Source organism: Stegostoma tigrinum, chromosome 7, assembly GCF_030684315.1.
Source record: "Stegostoma tigrinum isolate sSteTig4 chromosome 7, sSteTig4.hap1, whole genome shotgun sequence".
Taxonomy (NCBI): Eukaryota; Metazoa; Chordata; class Chondrichthyes; order Orectolobiformes; family Stegostomatidae; genus Stegostoma; species Stegostoma tigrinum.
In genome coordinates this window covers 7,180,099-7,198,940 of record NC_081360.1, presented here as the reverse complement: position 1 = coordinate 7,198,940, position 18,842 = coordinate 7,180,099, and the positions used below count along the sequence as shown (strand labels likewise).

Here is an 18,842-nt window from a genome sequence, read left to right as displayed (position 1 = left end):
TGAACATTATGGACAATTAAGCATGACTAATCCACCTACCCTACACATCTTTGGACTGTCGGAGGAACTCTGAGCACCCGGAGGAAACCCATGTAAAGGTGGGAGAATGAAACTTCAGCCAGTGTGGAGTTTGCACAAACTCATCCCGTTGCTGTCTTGTACAGCTGATTCAGTGCTATCTCATGATTGGATGATGAGAAATCCATCCTTCTTTTTCTGAAGAAGAGTCTAGGCCTGAAACGTCAGCCTTCCAGCATCTCTGCTGCTTGGCCTGCTGTGTTCATCCAGCTCTACACCTTGTTATTTCAGATTCCCCAGCATCTGCAGTTCCTACTATCTCAGTCATCCATACTTGTTGCTCTGTATATAATTGGTGATTTTTAGAGACTGAATAGAATTATACAGTTTAGCAACATTAAGTACTGATGCTGAGAAATACGTAACTGCCTTGGATTATAGTTGCAGTTTTTAAAGTATCTTCATTCTTTACTTAAGCAGTTTTTCATAAGTTTTGAGTACTACTCAGAAGGCTACTATTTGTTGCCAATCATAATTCCCTTTGAGACGCTGTGGTGAACTGTCTTTTCAACTGCTGCAGACCATCTGGTGCAGTCTCACCTACACTGCTGCTGGTAGGAAGCGATTTTAGGTTTTGAAGTGTCCAAGTTTTTAAACACAGTGATTGTGAAGGAATGGTGTGCAGTTTCAAGTCGGGATGGTTTGTAAGTGGTAAGGAACTTGTGGGTATTAGTGTTCTCAAGCGTCTGATGCCTTTGTCCATTTAGGTGGTAGATGTCCCATGTTCATCAAGTGTTGTTGAAGGGGGCTTGGCAAGCTGCTGCAAGTATGCCATTGGTGGAGAGAATTAATGTTTAAGGTTTTGGATAGGCTGCTCATCAAGTAATTATGTGCCCCTGATAATGTTAGAACTGTACTTCTCCCGGCAAGTTGAGAGTATTCTGTCCATATTTATGCCTTGTGGACAGTGGACAGAAGATGGGTTAGTTGCTGCAGAATTCCAAGCTGCTGTTGAAGCCACAATATTGATGTGGCTGCTCAAGTTATTTTTATGATTATTGGTCTGAGCCAGCATAATTATGTTGGTAAAAACCGAAAGAACTGAGGACGCTATAAATCAGGAACAAAAACAAAGTTTCTAGAAAAACCCAGCAGGTCTGGCAGCATTTGTGAAGGAAAACAAAGTTAACATTTTGGGTCAGTTTCTGAGGAAGGGTCACCGGATCCAGAGCGTTAAGTCTTTTTTTTTCTTCATATATGCTGCCAGACCTACAGGGCTTTTCCAACAAGTTAGTAATTATGTTGGTTATGCAGTGATCATCAACACGTAGGCGTTGATTGTCAAAGGGCGATGGTTAGATTGTGTGTATTGGTGGGAGATCGTCATTGCTGGGTGCTCTTTGTCCTTAGTTACTTGTCACTTGGCCCAAGCCTGAATGTGCCTGCAAATCTTGTAGGCATTTACTGCTTCAGTATTTCAAGAGTGCAATATACAGTTTTAAAAAAAACCCATGTGTGACTTTACGAAGAAGGGCAAGTCGTTGATGGAGTGGCTCAAGATGATTGCAATTGGGATACTACTTCGACAAATGTGGCGGTGCCACACTGTGCTCTTGATGCTATATAACATTTGAAGATGGGACTTGGTCTTCACAAGGACTGTGATGGTCCCTCCTACCAAAACTATCAAGATGCATCTGCCACAATTGGACTGGTACCAGAAATAGGTTAGCGAGGATGCAGGCTAACAAAAGTTTATTGATCCTTGCTGGCTGTCTTATTGACAGCATATTGCCACATAAGATGAATGGTAATCAGGCTCATCTAGTTTGGTCAGTAGTAGTTTTTTATGAGCCACTCTCAGAGATGGGTACTGACGTCTTGTATCCAGAGCATATTGCTTGCTCTTGCTACCCTAAGTGGTTTTTATTCCAAACCACGTTGAATAAGGTGTACTGATTGATTGATCAGCTAATGAAAGGATGCTCAACATGAGACATCATTGCCCTTTCCTGACCTGGTGCCATGAGGCTTCATGGGACCTGAGTGAATATTGATGTCTCCCAAGGCAGCTCCCTCCACACTGTAAAGCACTGTGCTGTGACCTGTGGCAGATGTGCTCTGCTGGTGGAGTGAAACATCGCCAGGGATAGTATGGGAGGGAGTCTATTACACTGGATATGAAGTACGATTCTAAGACTATGACTCTTTCAGTTGTTTACTTATACTAATCTGTTGGACCATAAAGAACAAAGAACAAACAAACACAGCACAGGAACAGGCCCTTCGGCCCTCCAAGCCTGCGCCGATCAAGATCCTCTGTCTAAGATCCTGTAGCCATGCTGCTAATTTTCTTACAAGATTCCGGTCTTATGAAGGAAAACCTTGCAGTTATTGGAACAGAGATAATGGGAACTGCAGATGCTGGAGATTCCAAGATAATAAAATGTGGAGCTGGATGAACACAGCAGGCCAAGCAGCATCTCAGGAGCACAAAAGCTGACGTTTCGGGCCTAGACCCTTCATCAGAGAGCAGTTATTGGAACAGGGTGTGCCATTTGTCATTTTGGGAGCCAAGGTCAAAACCAAGTGGGCTATCCACTTTAATCCCTTTTTCAGCCTCTCTGTAATGGATTTTGTGCAACGGGCTTGCTAAGCCATTTCAGAACTGTCAAGTGACATCCACAATGCTGAGGGTCTAGAGTCAGAGGTCAAACTGGGTGAGGATGGTAGATTTCCTTCTCTAAAGAACATTAGTGAATCAGATGGTTTAATATAGCAACTCAGCAGCTTTGTGGTCACCATTACAGTGTCTAGTTTTAATTTCAGGTTTAAATTCAAAAATTTTCATGTAATATATATCAGGTGAAATTTCAACTTGTGCCCCCAGCTCTTTAGAGTGAGCTTATGAATTATTCATTGAATAACTAAAATGTCAAAACTGTTATGCGCTAACGTTTGATAGTGGTCCTCCAATTATACTTTAATATACTCTGAAATATGACTATCAAGAGCAAATGGAACATATAAAACAACTTGATATCGTCTTTTAATGTAGAACATGTCAGGTGGTTAATTTCAGAAACAGGGTCTGAAAGTGTGTTTTGAGGAAGAGAGATTTGGGAAGCAAGAGTGGTTATGTTAATGTAAGTGATGTTAATGAGCATGCCAAGGCACTTTGCTTAGGACACACAGAAGGACGAGAAGAGGTGTTTGGAAAAGAGCCCAATATCAAGGGGGGATTTCAGGAACTTGAAACAATGGCCCTAGACAACTGAAAAGTTCTTGAGTATCTTGAAATGCACAGAATGGTAGATGCGGAGCATATATTGCTTGAGGGTGGAAAGTATGAGACTATGGAGGCATTGATTGTTTAAGATTGTGTAATGTCTACGTTTGTCAAAAAATAGTCAATCAGGAAAGTTGAGGGTTGTCTTCCTTGGAGCTGTGAAGATCGAGTGGATCTCATAAAAGGTTAAAGGACCTAAGCAAGTTGGATAAGAAGGCATTTCTTCCATTAGTAGTGGGATAAACAGCCAGGGGGCATAGATTTAGGATGAGAATTCAGAATTTTCTTTCACCGATAGGATTATGGGAGTTTGGAATTCACTGCCTGATAATTCAGTCAGAAACTCAGCAGTATTTAGGTATTCACTTGCATTGCCCTAGCTTCCAGGACAATGGGCCAAAAGCTGGAAATTAGATTACTGTGTCAGATCTTTGTTGACTGGTGTGAACATGATGGAGTACATGGCTTACTTTGCATGTAAACATGTGAGTCTGCGTCACTGATCATAGTGATGATAACTCAATGGGATTAGGTCTCATCAGTTTTTGGATCACTGACTCGCCTATCAGTTTGTCCTCCAATGCTCATATCAAAGCATCATGCAAGTGGCCTTGCCTTTGTATAACATAAATGGTTGCATGCTTTTTTCTAAAGAGCTCTAAGTTGCTTTTGATGAGGTCCATATAATCAAATCTTCTTTGGGCGGAGATTTGAAGCTTTCAACATTGATAACGAGATAATTAGTGAATGAGATATTGCACCTTCTGCAGTCTGTTTATAGAATTAACTTTATTGCATATTTTGAAGTGACTTGCGTTAATTTGCAGCCTTGATGTCCTCGGTATTGATGCATTATTTTAAACTTTTTATGTTCTAGGCACCCATTCCAAAGACTGTGCTTATTCCAGTGGCAATTCCTATTTCAAAGTCGACCGTTTCCCGATTCCGTAACAGTGTTGAGGGTCTTAACCAAGAGATTGAGCGGATTATTATCAAGGACAGTGGAGACAAAGAAGAACAGATGATGATTGTAAGTTTTTCTTTATCTCAAGTGCCCTCAGGTGACAAGGTGAGGCTGTCATTGGTACTTAGCCTGTTTACATCTGTCCAGTACAGTTGTAGCAAAAGTCTTGTTCAGAAGCTATTCAGCAAAGTGTAGGACTTAAATATGCAAATTGAATAACTGTGGTGATGTGTATGAAGTCTTTTCTGCCTGTATGGATTTACTGTCTGTAAAATGATGAATAAGGTCACAGCAGAGATACTGAACTCATTTCAAGCTTAGTGCTCTGCTTCGAATAGCAACAATGATGCTGCAAAAATTTCCCCATAATGTTCTGATCTGTTGGAATTACCACTATTTTCCATGAGCAAAAGTTGACAGGAGGAAGTTGGATCCTGCAGACTCCATAAATGCACATGCAGAAGGGTGTTGGAACATCAGGATTAAAAATTTGACTCTGAACCATGGAATCCCTACATTGTGGAAACAGGCCATTTAGCCCATCAAGTCCCACTACCCTTCTAAAGAGCATCCCACTCAGACCCAACGCCCTGCCGTTTCCCTGTAACCCTATATTTCCCATGGCTAGGACGCCTAACCTGCATTTCCCCGAACCAGGTGGACAGTTTTGGCAAATTCACCTAGCCTGCACATGCATGGACCGTGGGAGGAAACTGGAGCACTCAGCAGAAATCCTGCAGACATGGGGAGGACGTGCAAACTGCACACAGACAGCCGCCCAGGGGTGGAATCCAACCCGGATCCCTGGTGCTGTGAGGCAGCAGTGCTAACCACTGAGCCACTATTTGTTTAATTTTCATGTACAGTACTAAAGTTACTGGGAACAGCCCAAAATCCAGGCTGCCATTGTACTGTTTGTGAACAAAGTACAGTCACAACAATCAAGTAATAATCCTTTATCAATTTTAGTATTGTGTACGCTTGCTTTGAATGAAATTCTTTTCAGACATTGTAAAGCTTTAGAATTGATGCTGTTCCAACAGTTCAAGTTAATTCATTGTATTCACGTAATCCAGCCGTGATCTTGATTGTCTTACGTAAAAACTTTCAGGTAGTATTCGTCAAAGACTTTGATCACTGGTCACTTTGTTAACTTTTACTTTTCACATCGAGAGTCACCCCTAACCCCCACCCCCCCTTTTTAAACGTACTATTGGGGGGGGGGGGCTATGCTTTTAATATCATTATGTTCTTAAAAGCTTGTTTGCTTAAGCTAGCACCCCATGTTAAGTACCTTTTTATCATTATTCAGAAGTCGCCATTGACAGACCATCTCACTTAGTTATTTTTGAATCCTTTATGATAAATGTTCCACACCATAACAGGCATCCACCTCCTATCCTCCAGCTCAGTAATCATCCCCTCACTCTTTGAAAGAGCCATCATTGTCCTGCACTTTGCATCTCTCTTCCTGAATTAGCTTGGTCTGGATCCTGCCTGCAAAATCAACCTCATCAGCTGCAACTGTGGTCATTTCAGTTAATTCTTCTAAATTCTTGTTGGTGTCCATTTTCATTTTCCTTTTCATTTAATTGACTGCATTAATACAGCATGTTTATTTTGTTCCCCCTCTCAAAAACTCACCTTGCCAAATATGATTTCTAAATGTGAGTTTAAAACAGTTAAAGCACAAGTGTCACTACAGACACCAGAATACGACAATTCTCCATATGAACTGGCAGCCACTCACAATGTTCATTGTTTGGAACTTAGGCCACTCGCTTTCCGAGAGTATCTTGGGGTTGATTTGCGCCAACTGGAAGCCAATTTGTGCAAGAACCTTGGCTACAGGGTTAGGCTAAGCTCTGTCAGTAAGTGTGTGAGATTAATATACAACCTAGCTGGGCCAGATCCTTGTTTTAAAGAAGTGTACAGTCATACACACTGGAAATACTCAGGTCCAGTTCCTGGTTACTGTTGAGCTAGTGATGTTTTTTGCAGTCTTGATAATGGCTGCCCAAATCTGTGGAGAGAAATTATTCAAAGTTGGCCTTCCTGATTTGTACTGAAAGTGTTGCTGAGAAAATTGCACTCGTGTACCTAGACTGGCCCATTGAAATAATTTGCTAACCAAGAGTTTGTGTTTTCACTAATAGAAAATATCAAAAGCATGTCAGCTGGATGGAAAAGTTCAGTGCAGTGGACTATTTGTCATCCAAGTCAATAGTGATATTGTTGCAACCTGAAATTCTGTGCAATTAGTACTTCTGTATATTTTTGAAGGCAAACATTAAAGTCATCACTAATGGAAATCTGAAATTTACTTTTTGTTGTATGGTTCAATCAAAAATTGTGCTCTTTGAAATGTGTTTTTCTTAAAACTGCTTTTGCAGGAAAAATGATTCAGAGATAGTTGGAACTGCCGATGCTGGAGAATCTAAAATAACAAGGTATAGAGCTGGATGAACACAGCAGGCCAAGCAGCATCAGAGGAGCAGGAAAGCAGACATTTCGGGTCGAGACCCTTCTTCAGAAGTGGGCAGATGCAAGGCCGAGACCCTTCTTTCTGACGAACGGTCTCGACCCAAAATGTCACCTTTCCTGCTCCTCTGTTGCTGCTTGCCCTGCTGTGTTCATCCAGGTCTACATCTTGTTATCTCCAACCTTCCTATGTTTTTATTATCCTTGGAAGTACTGTGATGGTATTGTCTGCAGTGGGTTTCATTTTATCCAGAAAAAAATTTTTTTCATTGCATTGAAGTTATTCATTAGTCACAACCACACTTTGTCTTTTGCTTCTTCTGCTGCAATCTCTGACACTCTTCACTTTTTGTATTAGTCTGCACACAGATAGTTATCTGTCATTTTTAATGTGACCCAACACCAAATGAACCAGTCTTTCCCTTCCTGCTTTCTGGAGTAGCTGTTATTGCACAGTACATCTTGCTGTTGAGGAGCATCTAACCTTAGCTGGCATAGACACAACTTATTTTATAATTAAAGCAGACAAATATTAGAGATATTTGCCAAGATCAGTGGAAAGAGAAGGGTGATGGCTGTATATCTTTTTTTGTGTAAGTACCCCTCTCATGAGGATGATGCTCTTTGTTCTTTTGGGAAACTAGTCAGGGGAAAAGAAGTATAATTCTTGCTTGCGCACTCTCGCGGGCGTGTGGTCTCTCTCGGGCGCGAGGACTCTGGCGCTGTCTCTCGGGCAGGCGCGCACTCTCGAGCACGCTCTCTCTCTCTCTCTCTCTCTTTATCGGGGGCGCACGCTCTCGCGCACTCTCTCTCCCTCTCGCGCACTCTCTCTCCCTCTCGCGCACTCTCTCTCCCTCTCGCGCACTCTCTCTCCCTCTCGCGCACTCTCTCTCTCGGGGGTGCATTCTCTCTCTGTCTCTGTCTGTCTGTCTGTCTCGCGGGGGCGCGCTCTCTCGTGCCGTATCTGGGGCGCTCTCTCTCGCGCCGTGTCTGCGGCGCTCTCTCTCGCGCCCTGTCTGGGGCCGCGCGCTCTCTCTCTCTCTCTCTCTCTCTGAGGGGTGCGCTCGCTCTCGCTCTCGGGGGCGTGTTCGCACTCTCTCTGTCTCGCTCTCACTCACTCTCTCGCTTTCGGGGGAGTGCTCGTTCTCTCTCTCTCTCGGGGGCGCGCGCTCACTCTCTCTCTCTTTCTCTCTTTTTCTCTTTCTGTCTCTCTTTTTCTCTTTCTCTCTTTTTTCTCTCTCGCTCTCTCTCAGGGGCGCGGTCGCTCGCTCTCTCTCTCAGTGCGCGCTCTCACTCGGGTGCTCGGTGGCTCGCTCTTTCGCTCGGGGACGTGCTCTCGCTTGGGTGCGCGCGCTCTCTCGCTCTCGCTCGGGGGCGCGCGCTCTCTCGCCCTCTCTCTCGCCCTCTCTCTCACAGTCGCTCGGGGGCGCGCGCTCTCTCGCCCTCTCTCTCGCTCGGGGGCGCTCTCTCTCTCGCCCTCTCTCTCGCTCGGGGGCGCTCTCTCTCTCTCGCCCTCTGTCTCGCTCGGGGGCGCTCTCTCTCTCTCGCCCTCTCTCTCGCTCGGGGGCGCTCTCTCTCTCGCTCGGGGGCACGCGCTCTCTCGCCTGCCCTCTCGCTCGGGGGCGCGCGCGCTCTCGCCCGCCCTCTCGCTCGGGGGCGCGTGCGCTCTTGCCCGCCCTCTCGCTCGGGGGCGCGCGCGCTCTTGCCCGCCCTCTCGCTCGGGGGCATGCGCTCTCTCGCCTGCCCTCTCGCTCGGGGGCGCGCGCGCTCTTGCCCGCCCTCTCGCTCGGGGGCGCGCGCGCTCTTGCCCGCCCTCTCGCTCGGGGGCGCGCGCGCTCTTGCCCGCCCTCTCGCTCGGGGGCGCGCGCGCTCTTGCCCGCCCTCTCGCTCGGGGGCGCGCGCGCTCTTGCCCGCCCTCTCGCTCGGGGGCGCGCGCGCTCTTGCCCGCCCTCTCGCTCGGGGGCGCGCGCGCTCTTGCCCGCCCTCTCGCTCGGGGGCGCGCGCTCTCTCGCCCGCCCCCTCGCTCGGGGGCGCGCGCTCTCTCGCCCGCCCTCTCGCTCGGGGGCGCGCGCTCTCTCGCCCGCCCTCTCGCTCTCGCTCTCTCGCTCTCTCTCGCTCGGGGGCGCGCTCTCTCGCGCTCACTCGCTCGGGGGCGCGCTCTCTCTGTCTTGCTCGGGGGCGCGCTCACTCGCGCTCTCTCTCTCGCTCGGGGGCACGCTCTCGCGCTCTCTCTCTCGCTCGGGGGCGCGCGCTCTCTCGCCCGCCCTCTCGCTCGGGGGCGCGCGCTCTCTCGCCCGCCCTCTCGCTCGGGGGCGCGCGCTCTCTCGCCCGCCCTCTCGCTCGGGGGCGCGCGCTCTCTCGCCCGCCCTCTCGCTCGGGGGCGCGCGCTCTCTCGCCCGCCCTCTCGCTCTCGCTCTCTCGCCCGCTCTCGCTCTCTCGCTCTCTCTCGCTCGGGGGCGCGCTCTCTCGCGCTCTCTCTCTCGCTCGGGGGCGCTCTCTCTCTCGCTCGGGGGCGCGCGCTCTCGCGCTCTCTCTCTCGCTCGGGGGCGCGCTCTCTCGCGCTCTCTCTCGCTCGGGGGCGCGCTCTCTCGCGCTCTCTCTCGCTCGGGGGCGCGCGCTCTCGCGCTCTCTCTCTCGCTCGGGGGCGCGCGCTCTCTCTCTCGCTCGGGGGCGCGCGCTCTCGCGCTCTCTCTCTCGCTCGGGGGCGCGCGCTCTCGCGCTCTCTCTCTCGCTCGGGGGCGCGCGCTCTCGCGCTCTCTCTCTCGCTCGGGGGCGCGCGCTCTCGCGCGCTCTCTCTCTCGCTCGGGGGCGCGCGCTCTCGCGCTCTCTCGCTCGGGGGCGCTCGCGCTCTCTCTCGCTCGGGGGCGCGCGCTCTCGCGCGCTCTCTCTCTCGCTCGGGGGCGCGCGCTCTCGCGCTCTCTCGCTCGGGGGCGCTCGCGCTCTCTCTCGCTCGGGGGCGCGCTCTCTCGCGCTCTCTCTCGCGCTCTCTCTCTCGCTCGGGGGCGCGCGCTCACGCGCTCTCCCTCTCGCTCGGGGGCGCGCGCTCACGCGCTCTCCCTCTCGCTCGGGGGCGTGCTCTCGCGCTCTCCCTCTCGCTCGGGTCGCGCTCTCTCGCGCTCTCTCGCTCGGGGGCGCGCGCTCTCGCGCTCTCTCTCTCGCTCGGGGGCGCGCGCTCTCGCGCTCTCTCTCTCGCTCGGGGGCGCGCGCCCTCTCTCTCGCTCTCTGTCTCGCTCGGGGGCGCGCGCCCTCTCGCTCGGGGGCGCGCCCGCTCTCTCGCTCTCTCTCTCGCTCGGGGGCGCGCGCGCTCTCGCGCTCTCTCTCTCGCTCGGGGGCGCGCGCCCTCGCGCTCTCTCTCTCGCTCGGGGGCGCGCGCCCTCTCTCTCGCTCTCTGTCTCGCTCGGGGGCGCGCGCCCTCTCGCTCGGGGGCGCGCCCGCTCTCTCGCTCTCTCTCTCGCTCGGGGGCGCGCGCGCTCTCGCGCTCTCTCTCTCGCTCGGGGGCGCTCGCGCTCTCTCTCTCGCTCGGGGGCGCGCGCGCTCTCGCGCTCTGTCTCTCGCTCGGGGGCGCGCGCGCTCTCGCGCTCTCTCTCTCGCTCGGGGGCGCGCGCGCTCTCGCGCTCTCTCTCTCGCTCGGGGGCGCGCGCGCTCTCGCGCTCTCTCTCTCGCTCGGGGGCGCGCGCGCTCTCGCGCTCTCTCTCTCGCTCGGGGGCGCGCGCTCTCGCGCTCTCTCTCGCGCTCTCTCTCGCGCTCGGGGGCGCGCGCTCTCGCGCTCTCTCTCTCGCTCGGGGGCGCGCGCTCTCGCGCTCTCTCTCGCGCTCTCTCTCGCGCTCGGGGGCGCGCGCTCTCGCGCTCTCTCTCTCGCTCGGGGGCGCGCGCTCTCGCGCTCTCTCTCTCGCTCGGGGGGCGCGCGCTCTCGCGCTCTCTCTCTCGCTCGGGGGCGCGCGCTCTCGCGCGCTCTCTCGCGCTCTCTCGCTCGGGGGCGCGCGCTCTCGCGCTCTCTCTCGCGCTCTCTCTCTCGTTCGGGGGCGCGCTCTCTCTCTCTCTCACTGTCTCGCTTTCGGGGGCGCGCGCGCTCTCTCGCTCGGGGGCGCGCGCGCTCTCTCGCTCGGGGGCGCGCGCGCCCTCTCGCTCGGGGGCGCGCGCGCCCTCTCGCTCGGGGGCGCGCGCGCCCTCTCGCTCGGGGGCGCGCGCGCTCTCTCGCTCGGGGGCGCGCTCTCTCTGTCTTGCTCGGGCTCGCGCTCTCGCGCTCTCTCTCTCGCTCGGGGGCGCGCTCTCTCGCGCTCTCTCTCTCGCTCGGGGGCGCGCTCTCTCGCGCTCTCTCTCTCGCTCGGGGGCGCGCGCGCTCTCTCGCTCGGGGGCGCGCGCGCTCTCTCGCGCTCTCTCGCTCGGGGGCGCGCTCTCGCGCTCTCTCTCTCGCTCGGGGGCGCGCGCTCTCTCTCTCGCTCGGGGGCGCGCGCTCTCTCTCTCGCTCGGGGGCGCGCGCTCTCTCTCTCGCTCGGGGGCGCGCGCTCTCTCTCTCGCTCGGGGGCGCGCGCTCTCTCTCTCGCTCGGGGGCGCGCGCTCTCTCTCTCGCTCGGGGGCGCGCGCTCTCTCTCTCGCTCGGGGGCGCGCGCTCTCTCTCTCGCTCGGGGGCGCGCGCTCTCTCTCTCTCGCTCGGGGGCGCGCGCTCTCTCTCTCGCTCGGGGGCGCGCGCTCTCTCTCTCTCTCTATCTCTCTCTCTATCTCTCTCTCTATCTCTCTCTCTATCTCTCTCTCTCTCGCTCGGGGGCGCGCTCTCTCGCTCTCTCTCTCTCTCGCTCGGGGGCGCGCTCTCTCGCTCTCTCTCTGTCTCTCGCACTCTCTCTCGCTCGGGGGCGCGCTCGCACGGGGGTGCTCTCTCTCTCTCTGAGGGGTGCGCTGGCTCATTCTCTCGCTTGGGGGCGCACTCGCTCTGGCTCGGGGGCGCGTTCTCTCTCTTTCTCTCTCTCTCTCGGGTGGGCGCTCTCTCGCTTGGGGGCGCGCTCTCTCTCTCGCTCGGGGGCGCGCTCTCGCTCGCTTTTTCTCTCTCTCTCGCTCGGGGGCGCGCTCTCCCGCTCTCTCGGGGGCGCGCTCTCTCGCTCGGGGGCGCGCTCTCTCGCTCTCTCTCTCTCTCGCTCGGGGGCTCTCTCTCTCTCTCTCTCTCTCTCTCTCTCTCTGTCTCTCGCACTCTCTCTCTCTCGCTCGGGGGCGCGCTCGCACGGGGGGCGCTCTCTCTCTCTCTGAGGGGTGCGCTGGCTCATTCTCTCTCGCTTGGGGGCGCACTCGCTCTGGCTCGGGGGCGCGTTCTCTCTCTCTCGGGTGGGCGCTCTCTCGCTTGGGGGCGCGCTCTCTCTCTCGCTCGGGGGCGCGCTCTCGCTCGCTTTTTCTCTCTCTCTCGCTCGGGGACGCGCTCTCTCGCTCTCTCTCTCTCGGGGGCGCGCTCTCTCGCTCTCTCTGTCTCTTGCTCGGGGACGCGCTCTCTCGCGCTCTCTCTCTCGCTCTCTCTCTTGCGCTCTCTCTCTTGCGCTCTCTCTCTTGCGCTCTCTCTCTCTCGCTCGGGGGCGCGCTATCCCGCTCTCTCTCTCTCTCTCTCTCTCTCTCGCTCGGGTTGGGGGCGCTCTCGCGCTCTCTCTCTCGCTCGGGGGCGCGCGCTCGCTCGGGGGCGCGCTCTCTCGCGCTCTCTCTCGCTCGGGGGCGCGCTCTCTCGCGCTCTCTTGCTCGGGGCATGCTGTCGCGCGCGCTCTCGCTCTCGTTCTCTCGCACTCTCGCTCGGGGGAGCGCTCGCACGGGGGCTCTCTCTTTCTCTCTCTCTCTCTCTCTCTCTCTCTCTCTCTCTCTCAGGGGTGCGCTGGCTCGTTCTCTCTCGCTTGGGGGCGCTGTCGCTCTGGCTCGGGGGCGCGCGCTCTCTCGCGCTCTCGCTCGGGGGCACGCTCTCTCGCTCGCTTTTTCTCTCTCTCTCGCTCGGGGGCGCGCTCTCTCGCTCGCTCTCGCTCTCTCTGTCTCTTGCTCGGGGACTCTCTCTCTCTCTCTCTCTCTCTCTCTCTCTCTCTCTCTCTCTCTCTCTCTCTCTCTCTCTCTCTCTCTCTCTTGGGGGCGCGCTCTCCCGCTCTCTCGGGGGCGCGCTCTCTCGCTCTCTCTCTCTTGCTCGGGGGCGCGCTCTCTCGGGGGCGCGCTCTCCCGCTCTCTCGGGGGCGCGCTCTCCCGCTCTCTCGGGGGCGCGCTCTCCCGCTCTCTCGGGGGCGCGCTCTCCCGCTCTCTCGAGGGCGCGCTCTCCCGCTCTCTCTGTCTCTTGCTCGGGGACGCGCTCTCTCGCCCTCTCTCTCTGTCGCTCGGGGGCGCGCTATCCCGCTCTCTCTCTCTCTCGCTCGGGGTGGGGGCGCTCTCGCGCTCTCTCTCTCGCGCGGGGGTGCGCTCTCTCGCGCCCTCTCGCTCGGGGGCGCGCTCTCGCGCTCTCTCTCTCGCTCGGGGGCACGCTCGCACTCTCGCTCGGGGGCGCGCTCGCACTCTCTCTCTCTCTCACTCACTGTCTCACTTTCGGGGGCGCGCGCGCTCTCTCGCTCGGGGGCGCGCTGTCTCGCTCGGGGGCGCGCGCTCTCTGTCTTGCTCGGGGGCGCACTCTCGCGCTCTCTCTCTCGCTCGGGGGCGCGCTCTCTCGCGCTCTCTCGCTCGCGGGCGCGCTCTCGCGCTCTCTCTCTCGCTCGGGGGCACGCTCGCACTCTCGCTCGGGGGCGCGCTCGCACTCTCTCTCTCTCTCACTGTCTCACTTTCGGGGGCGCGCGCGCTCTCTCGCTCGGCGCGCGCGCTCTCTCGCCCGCCCTCTCGCTCGGCGCGCGCGCTCTCTCGCCCGCCCTCTAGCTCGGGGGCGCGCGCTCTCTCGCCCGCCCTCTCGCTCGGGGGGCGCGCGCTCTCTCGCCCGCCCTCTCGCTCGGGGGCGCGCGCTCTCTCGCCCGCCCTCTCGCTCTCTCGCTCTCTCTCGCTCGGGGGCGCGCGCTCTCGCGCTCTCTCTCGCTCTGGGGCGCGCGCTCTCGCGCTCTCTCTCTCGCTCTGGGGCGCGCGCTCTCGCGCTCTCTCTCTCGCTCTGGGGCGCGCCCTCTCGCGCTCTCTCTCTCGCTCGGGTCGCGCCCTCTCGCGCTCTCTCTCTCGATCGGGGGCGCGCCCTCTCGCGCTCTCTCTCTCGCTCGGGGGCGCGCCCACTCGCGCGCTCTGTCTCGCTCGGGGGCGCGCCCTCTCGCGCGCTCTGTCTCGCTCGGGGGCGCGCCCTCTCGCGCTCTCTGTCTCGCTCGGGGGCGCGCCCTCTCGCGCTCTCTGTCTCGCTCGGGGGCGCGCCCTCTCGCGCTCTCTCTCTCGCTCGGGGGGCGCGCCCTCTCGCGCTCTCTCGCTCGGGGGCGCGCTCTCTCGCTCGGGGGCGTGCTCTCTCGCGCTCTCTCTCTCGCTCGGGGGTGCGCTCTCTCTGTCTTGCTCGGGGGCGCGCTCTCGCGCTCTCTCTCTCGCTCGGGGGCGCGCTCTCGCGCTGTCTCTCGCTCGGGGACACGCTCTCTTGCTCGGGGGCATGCTCTCGCGCTCTCTCTCTCTCTCTCTCTCTCTCTCTCTGTCTCTGTCTCTGTCTCTCTCTCTCTCTCTCTCTCTCTCTCACTGTCACACGCTCGAGGGCGCGCGCGCTCTCTCGCTCGAGGGGGCGCGCGCGCTCTCTCGCTCGAGGGGGCGCGCGCGCTCTCTCGCTCTCTCTCTCGCTCGGGGGCGCGCTCTCGCGCTGTCTCTCGCTCGGGGGCGCGCTCTCGCGCTGTCTCTCGCTTGGGGGCACGCTCTCTTGCTCGGGGGCATGCTCTCGCACTCTCTCTCTCTCTCTCTCTCTCTCGCACTCTCGCTCGGGGGCGCGCTCGCACGGGGGCTCTCTCTCTCTCTCTCTCTGAGGGGTGCGCTGGCTCGTTCTCTCTCGCTTGGGGGCGCACTCGCTCTGGCTCGGGGGCACGTTCTCTCTCTTTCTCTCTCGCTCGGGGGCGCGCTCTCTCTCTCGCTCGCTTTTTCTCTCTCTCTCGCTCGGGGGCGCGCTCTCCCGCTCTCTCGGGGGCGCGCTCTCTCGGGGGAGCGCGCTCTCGCTCGGGGGCGCGCTCTCTCGCGCTCTCTCTCTCGCGCTCTCTCTCGCTCGGGGGCGCGCTCTCTCGCTCGGGTGGGGCGCTCTCTCTCGCTCGGGGAGGGGCGCTCTCTCTCGCTCTCTCTCTCGCTCGGGGGCACGCTCTCTCGCTCTCTCGCTCGGGGGCGCGCTCTCGCGCTGTCTCTCGCTCGGGGGCACGCTCTCTTGCTCGGGGGCATGCTCTCGCGCTCTCTCTCTCTCTCTCTCTCTCTCACTGTCTCACGCTTGGGGGCGCGCGCGCTCTCTCGCTCGAGGGGGCGCGCGCGCTCTCTCGCTCGAGGGGGCGCTCTCTCTCAAGCGCGCGCGCTCTCTCGCTCGAGGGGGCGCTCTCTCTCTCGCTCGGGGGCGCGCTCTTGCGCTGTCTCTCGCTTGGGGGCACGCTCTCTTGCTCGGGGGCATGCTCTCGCACTTTCTCTCTCTCTCGCAATCTCGCTCGGTGGGCGCGCTCGCACGGGGGCTCTCTCTCTCTCTCTGAGGGGTGCGCTGGCTCGTTCTCTCTCGCTTGGGGGCGCACTCGCTCTGGCTCGGGGGCACGTTCCCTCTCTTTCTCTCTCGCTCGGGGGCGCGCTCTCTCTCTCGCTCGCTTTTTCTCTCTCTCTCGCTCGGGGGCGCGCTCTCTCGCTCGCTCTCGCTCTCTCTGTCTCTCGCTCGGGGACGCGCTCTCTCGCTCTCTCTCTCTCTCGCTCGGGGGCGCGCTCTCCCGCTCTCTCGGGGGCGCGCTCTCTCGGGGGGCGCGCGCTCTCGCTCGGGGGCGCGCTCTCTCGCGCTCTCTCTCTCGCGCTCTCTCTCTCGCGCTCTCTCTCTCTCGCTCGGGGGCGCGCTCTCCCGCTCTCTCTCTCTCTCTCTCTCTCTCTCTCTCTCTCGCTCGGGGTGGGGGCGCACTCGCGCTCTCTCTCGCACGGGGGCGCGCTCTTCGCGCTCTCTCTCACTCGGGGGCGCGCTCTCTCGCGCTGTCTCTCGCTCGGGGGCATGCTCTCGCTCGGGGGAGCGCTCGCACGGGGGCTCTCTCTCTCTCTCAGGGGTGCGCTGGCTCGTTCTTTCTCGCTTGGGGGCGCTCTCGCTCTGGCTCGGGGGCGCGCTCTCTCTCTCTCTCTCTCTCTCGCTCTTGCTCGGGGGCGCGCGCACTCTCGCGCTGTCTCTCTCACCCTCTCGCTCGCTCTCTCGGGGGCGCGCTGTCTCTCTCTCGCTCGGGGGGCGCGCTCTCTCTCTCTCGCTCGGGGACGCGCTCTCTCTCTCTCGCTCGGGGGTGCGCGCTCTCTCTCTCGCTCGGGGGCGCGCGCTCTCTCTCTCTCGCTCGGGGGCGCGCGCTCTCTCTCTCTCGCTCGGGGGCGCGCGCTCTCTCTCGCTCGGGGGCGCGCGCTCTCTCTCGCTCGGGGGCGCGCGCTCTCTCTCTCTCTCGCTCGGGGGCGCGCGCTCTCTCTCTCTCGCTCGGGGGCTGCGCGCTCTCTCTCTCTCGCTCGGGGGCGCGCGCTCTCTCTCTCTCGCTCGGGGGCGCGCGCTCTCTCTCTCTCGCTCGGGGGCGCGCGCTCTCTCTCTCTCGCTCGGGGGCGCGCGCTCTCTCTCTCTCGCTCGGGGGGCGCGCGCTCTCTCTCTCTCGCTCGGGGGCGCGCGCTCTCTCCTCTCTCGCTCGGGGGCGCGCGCTCTCTCTCTCTCGCTCGGGGGCGCGCGCTCTCTCTCTCTCGCTCGGGGGGCGGCGCGCTCTCTCTCTCGCTCGGGGGCGCGCGCTCTCTCTCGCTCGGGGGCGCGCGCTCTCTCTCTCTCTCTCTCTCTCTCTCTCGCTCGGGGGCGCGCTCTCTCGCTCTCTCTCTCTCTCTGTCTCTCTCGCTCGGGGGCTCTCTCTCTCTCTCTCTCTCTCTCTCTCTCTCTCTCTCTGTCTCTCGCACTCTCTCCTCTCTCTCGCCCTCGGGGGCGCGCTCGCACGGGGGGCGCTCTCTCTCTCTCTGAGGGGTGCGCTGGCTCATTCTCTCTCGCTTGGGGGCGCACTCGCTCTGGCTCGGGGCGCGTTCTCTCTCTTTCTCTCTCTCTCTCGGGGTGGGCGCTCTCTCTCGCTCGGGGGCGCACTGTCTCTCGCTTTTTCTCTCTCTCTCGCTCGGGGACGTGCTCTCTCGCTCTCTCTCTCTCTCTCTCGCTCGGGGGCGCGCTCTCCCGCTCTCTCGGGGCGCGCTCTCTCGCTCTCTCTGTCTCTTGCTCGGGGACGCGCTCTCTCTCTCGCGCTCTCTCTCTCGCGCTCTCTCTCTCGCGCTCTCTCTCTCGCGCTCTCTCTCTCGCGCTCTCTCTCTCTCGCTCGGGGGCGCGCTATCCCGCTCTCTCTCTCTCGCTCGGGGGCGCGCTATCCCGCTCTCTCTCTCTCTCTCTCGCTCGGGTTGGGGGCGGTCTCGCGCTCTCTCTCTCGCTCGGGGGCACGCTCTCTCGCGCTCTCTCTCGCTCGGGGGCGCGCGCTCGCTCTCTCTCGCTCGGGGGCGCGCGCTTGCTCTCTCTCGCTCGGGGGCGCGCTCTCTCGCTCGGGGGCATGCTCTCGCGCGCGCTCTCGTTCTCTCGTTCTCTCGCACTCTCGCTCGGGGGAGTGCTCGCACGGGGGCTCTCTCTCTCTCTCTCTCTCAGGGGTGCGCTGGCTCGTTCTCTCTCGCTTGGGGGCGCTGTCGCTCTGGCTCGGGGGCGCGCGCTCTCTCGCTCGGGGGCGCGCTCTCTCGCTCGGGGGCGCGCTCTCTCACTCGCTTTTTCTCTCTCTCTCGCTCGGGGGCGCGCTCTCTCGCTCGCTCTCGCTCTCTCTGTCTCTCGCTCGGGGACGCTCTCTCTCTTTTTCTCTCTCTCTCTCTCTCTCTCTCGGGGGCGCGCTCTCTCGCTCTCTCTCTCTTGCTCGGGGGCGCGCTCTCCCGCTCTCTCGGGGGCGCGCTCTCTCGCTCGGAGGCGCGCTCTCTCGCTCTCTCTGTCTCTTGCTCGGGGACGCGCTCTCTCGCGCTCCTCTCTCTCGCCCTCTCTCTCTGTCGCTCGGGGGCGCGCTATCCCGCTCTCTCTCGCTCGGGGTGGGGGCGCTCTCGCGCTCTCTCTCTCGCGCCCTCTCTCTCGCTCAAGGGCGCGCTCTCGCGCTCTCTCTCTCGCACGGGGGCACGCTCACACTCTCGCTCGGGGGCGCGCTCGCACTCTCTCTCTCTCTCTCTCACTGTCTCACTTTCGGGGGCGCGCGCGCTCTCTCGCTCGGGGGCGCGCTCTCTCGCGCTCTCTCGCTCGGGGGCGCGCTCTCTCGCGCTCTCTCGCTCGGGGGCGCGCGCTCTCTGTCTTGCTCGGGGGCGCGCTCTCGCGCTCTCTCGCTCTCTCGCTCGGGGGCGCGCTCTCTCGCGCTCTCTCTCTCGCTCGGGGGCGCGCTCTCGCGCTCTCTCTCGCTCGGGGGCACGCTCGCACACTCGCTCGGGGGCGCGCTCGCACTCTCTCTCTCACTGTCTCACTTTCGGGGGCGCGCGCGCTCTCTCGCTCGGCGCGCGCGCTCTCTCGCCCGCCCTCTCGCTCGGGGGCGCGCGCTCTCTCGCTCGGGGGCGCGCGCTCTCTCGCCCGCCCTCTCGCTCGGGGGCGCGCGCTCTCTCGCCCGCCCTCTCGCTCTCGCTCTCTCGCCCGCTCTCGCTCTCTCTCGCTCGGGGTCGCGCGCTCTCGCGCTCTCTCTCTCGCTCGGGGGCGCGCTCTCTTGCGCTCTCTCTCTCGCTCGGGGGCGCGCTCTCTCGCGCTCTCTCGCTCGGGGGCGTGCTCTCTCGCGCTCTCTCTCTCGCTCGGGGGCGCGCTCTCTCGCTCGGGGGCGCGCGCTGTCTCGCGCTCTCTCTCTCGCTCGGGGGCGCGCTCTCTCGCGCTCTCTCTCTCGCTCGGGGGCGGCGCTCTCTCGCTCGGGGGGGGCGCTCTCTCTCGCTCGGGGGCACGCTCTCTCGCTCTCTCTCTCGCTCGGGGGCGCGCTCTCGCGTTGTCTCTCGCTCGGGGGCACG

General features: G+C 59.9%; 1 protein-coding gene across 2 annotated transcripts in view; it reads left to right on the top strand.

Moving 5' to 3' along the window:
* The window catches only part of LOC125453943 (protein FAM117B-like), a 222,987-nt gene that overhangs the window by 134,700 nt on the left and 69,445 nt on the right, over window positions 1-18,842 (top strand). For both annotated transcript variants that reach the window (XM_059647022.1, XM_059647023.1), the window contains one exon: window positions 4,185-4,337. In XM_059647022.1, the coding sequence (XP_059503005.1) occupies window positions 4,185-4,337 (153 nt within the window). The remainder of the gene's footprint in view (window positions 1-4,184; window positions 4,338-18,842) is intronic.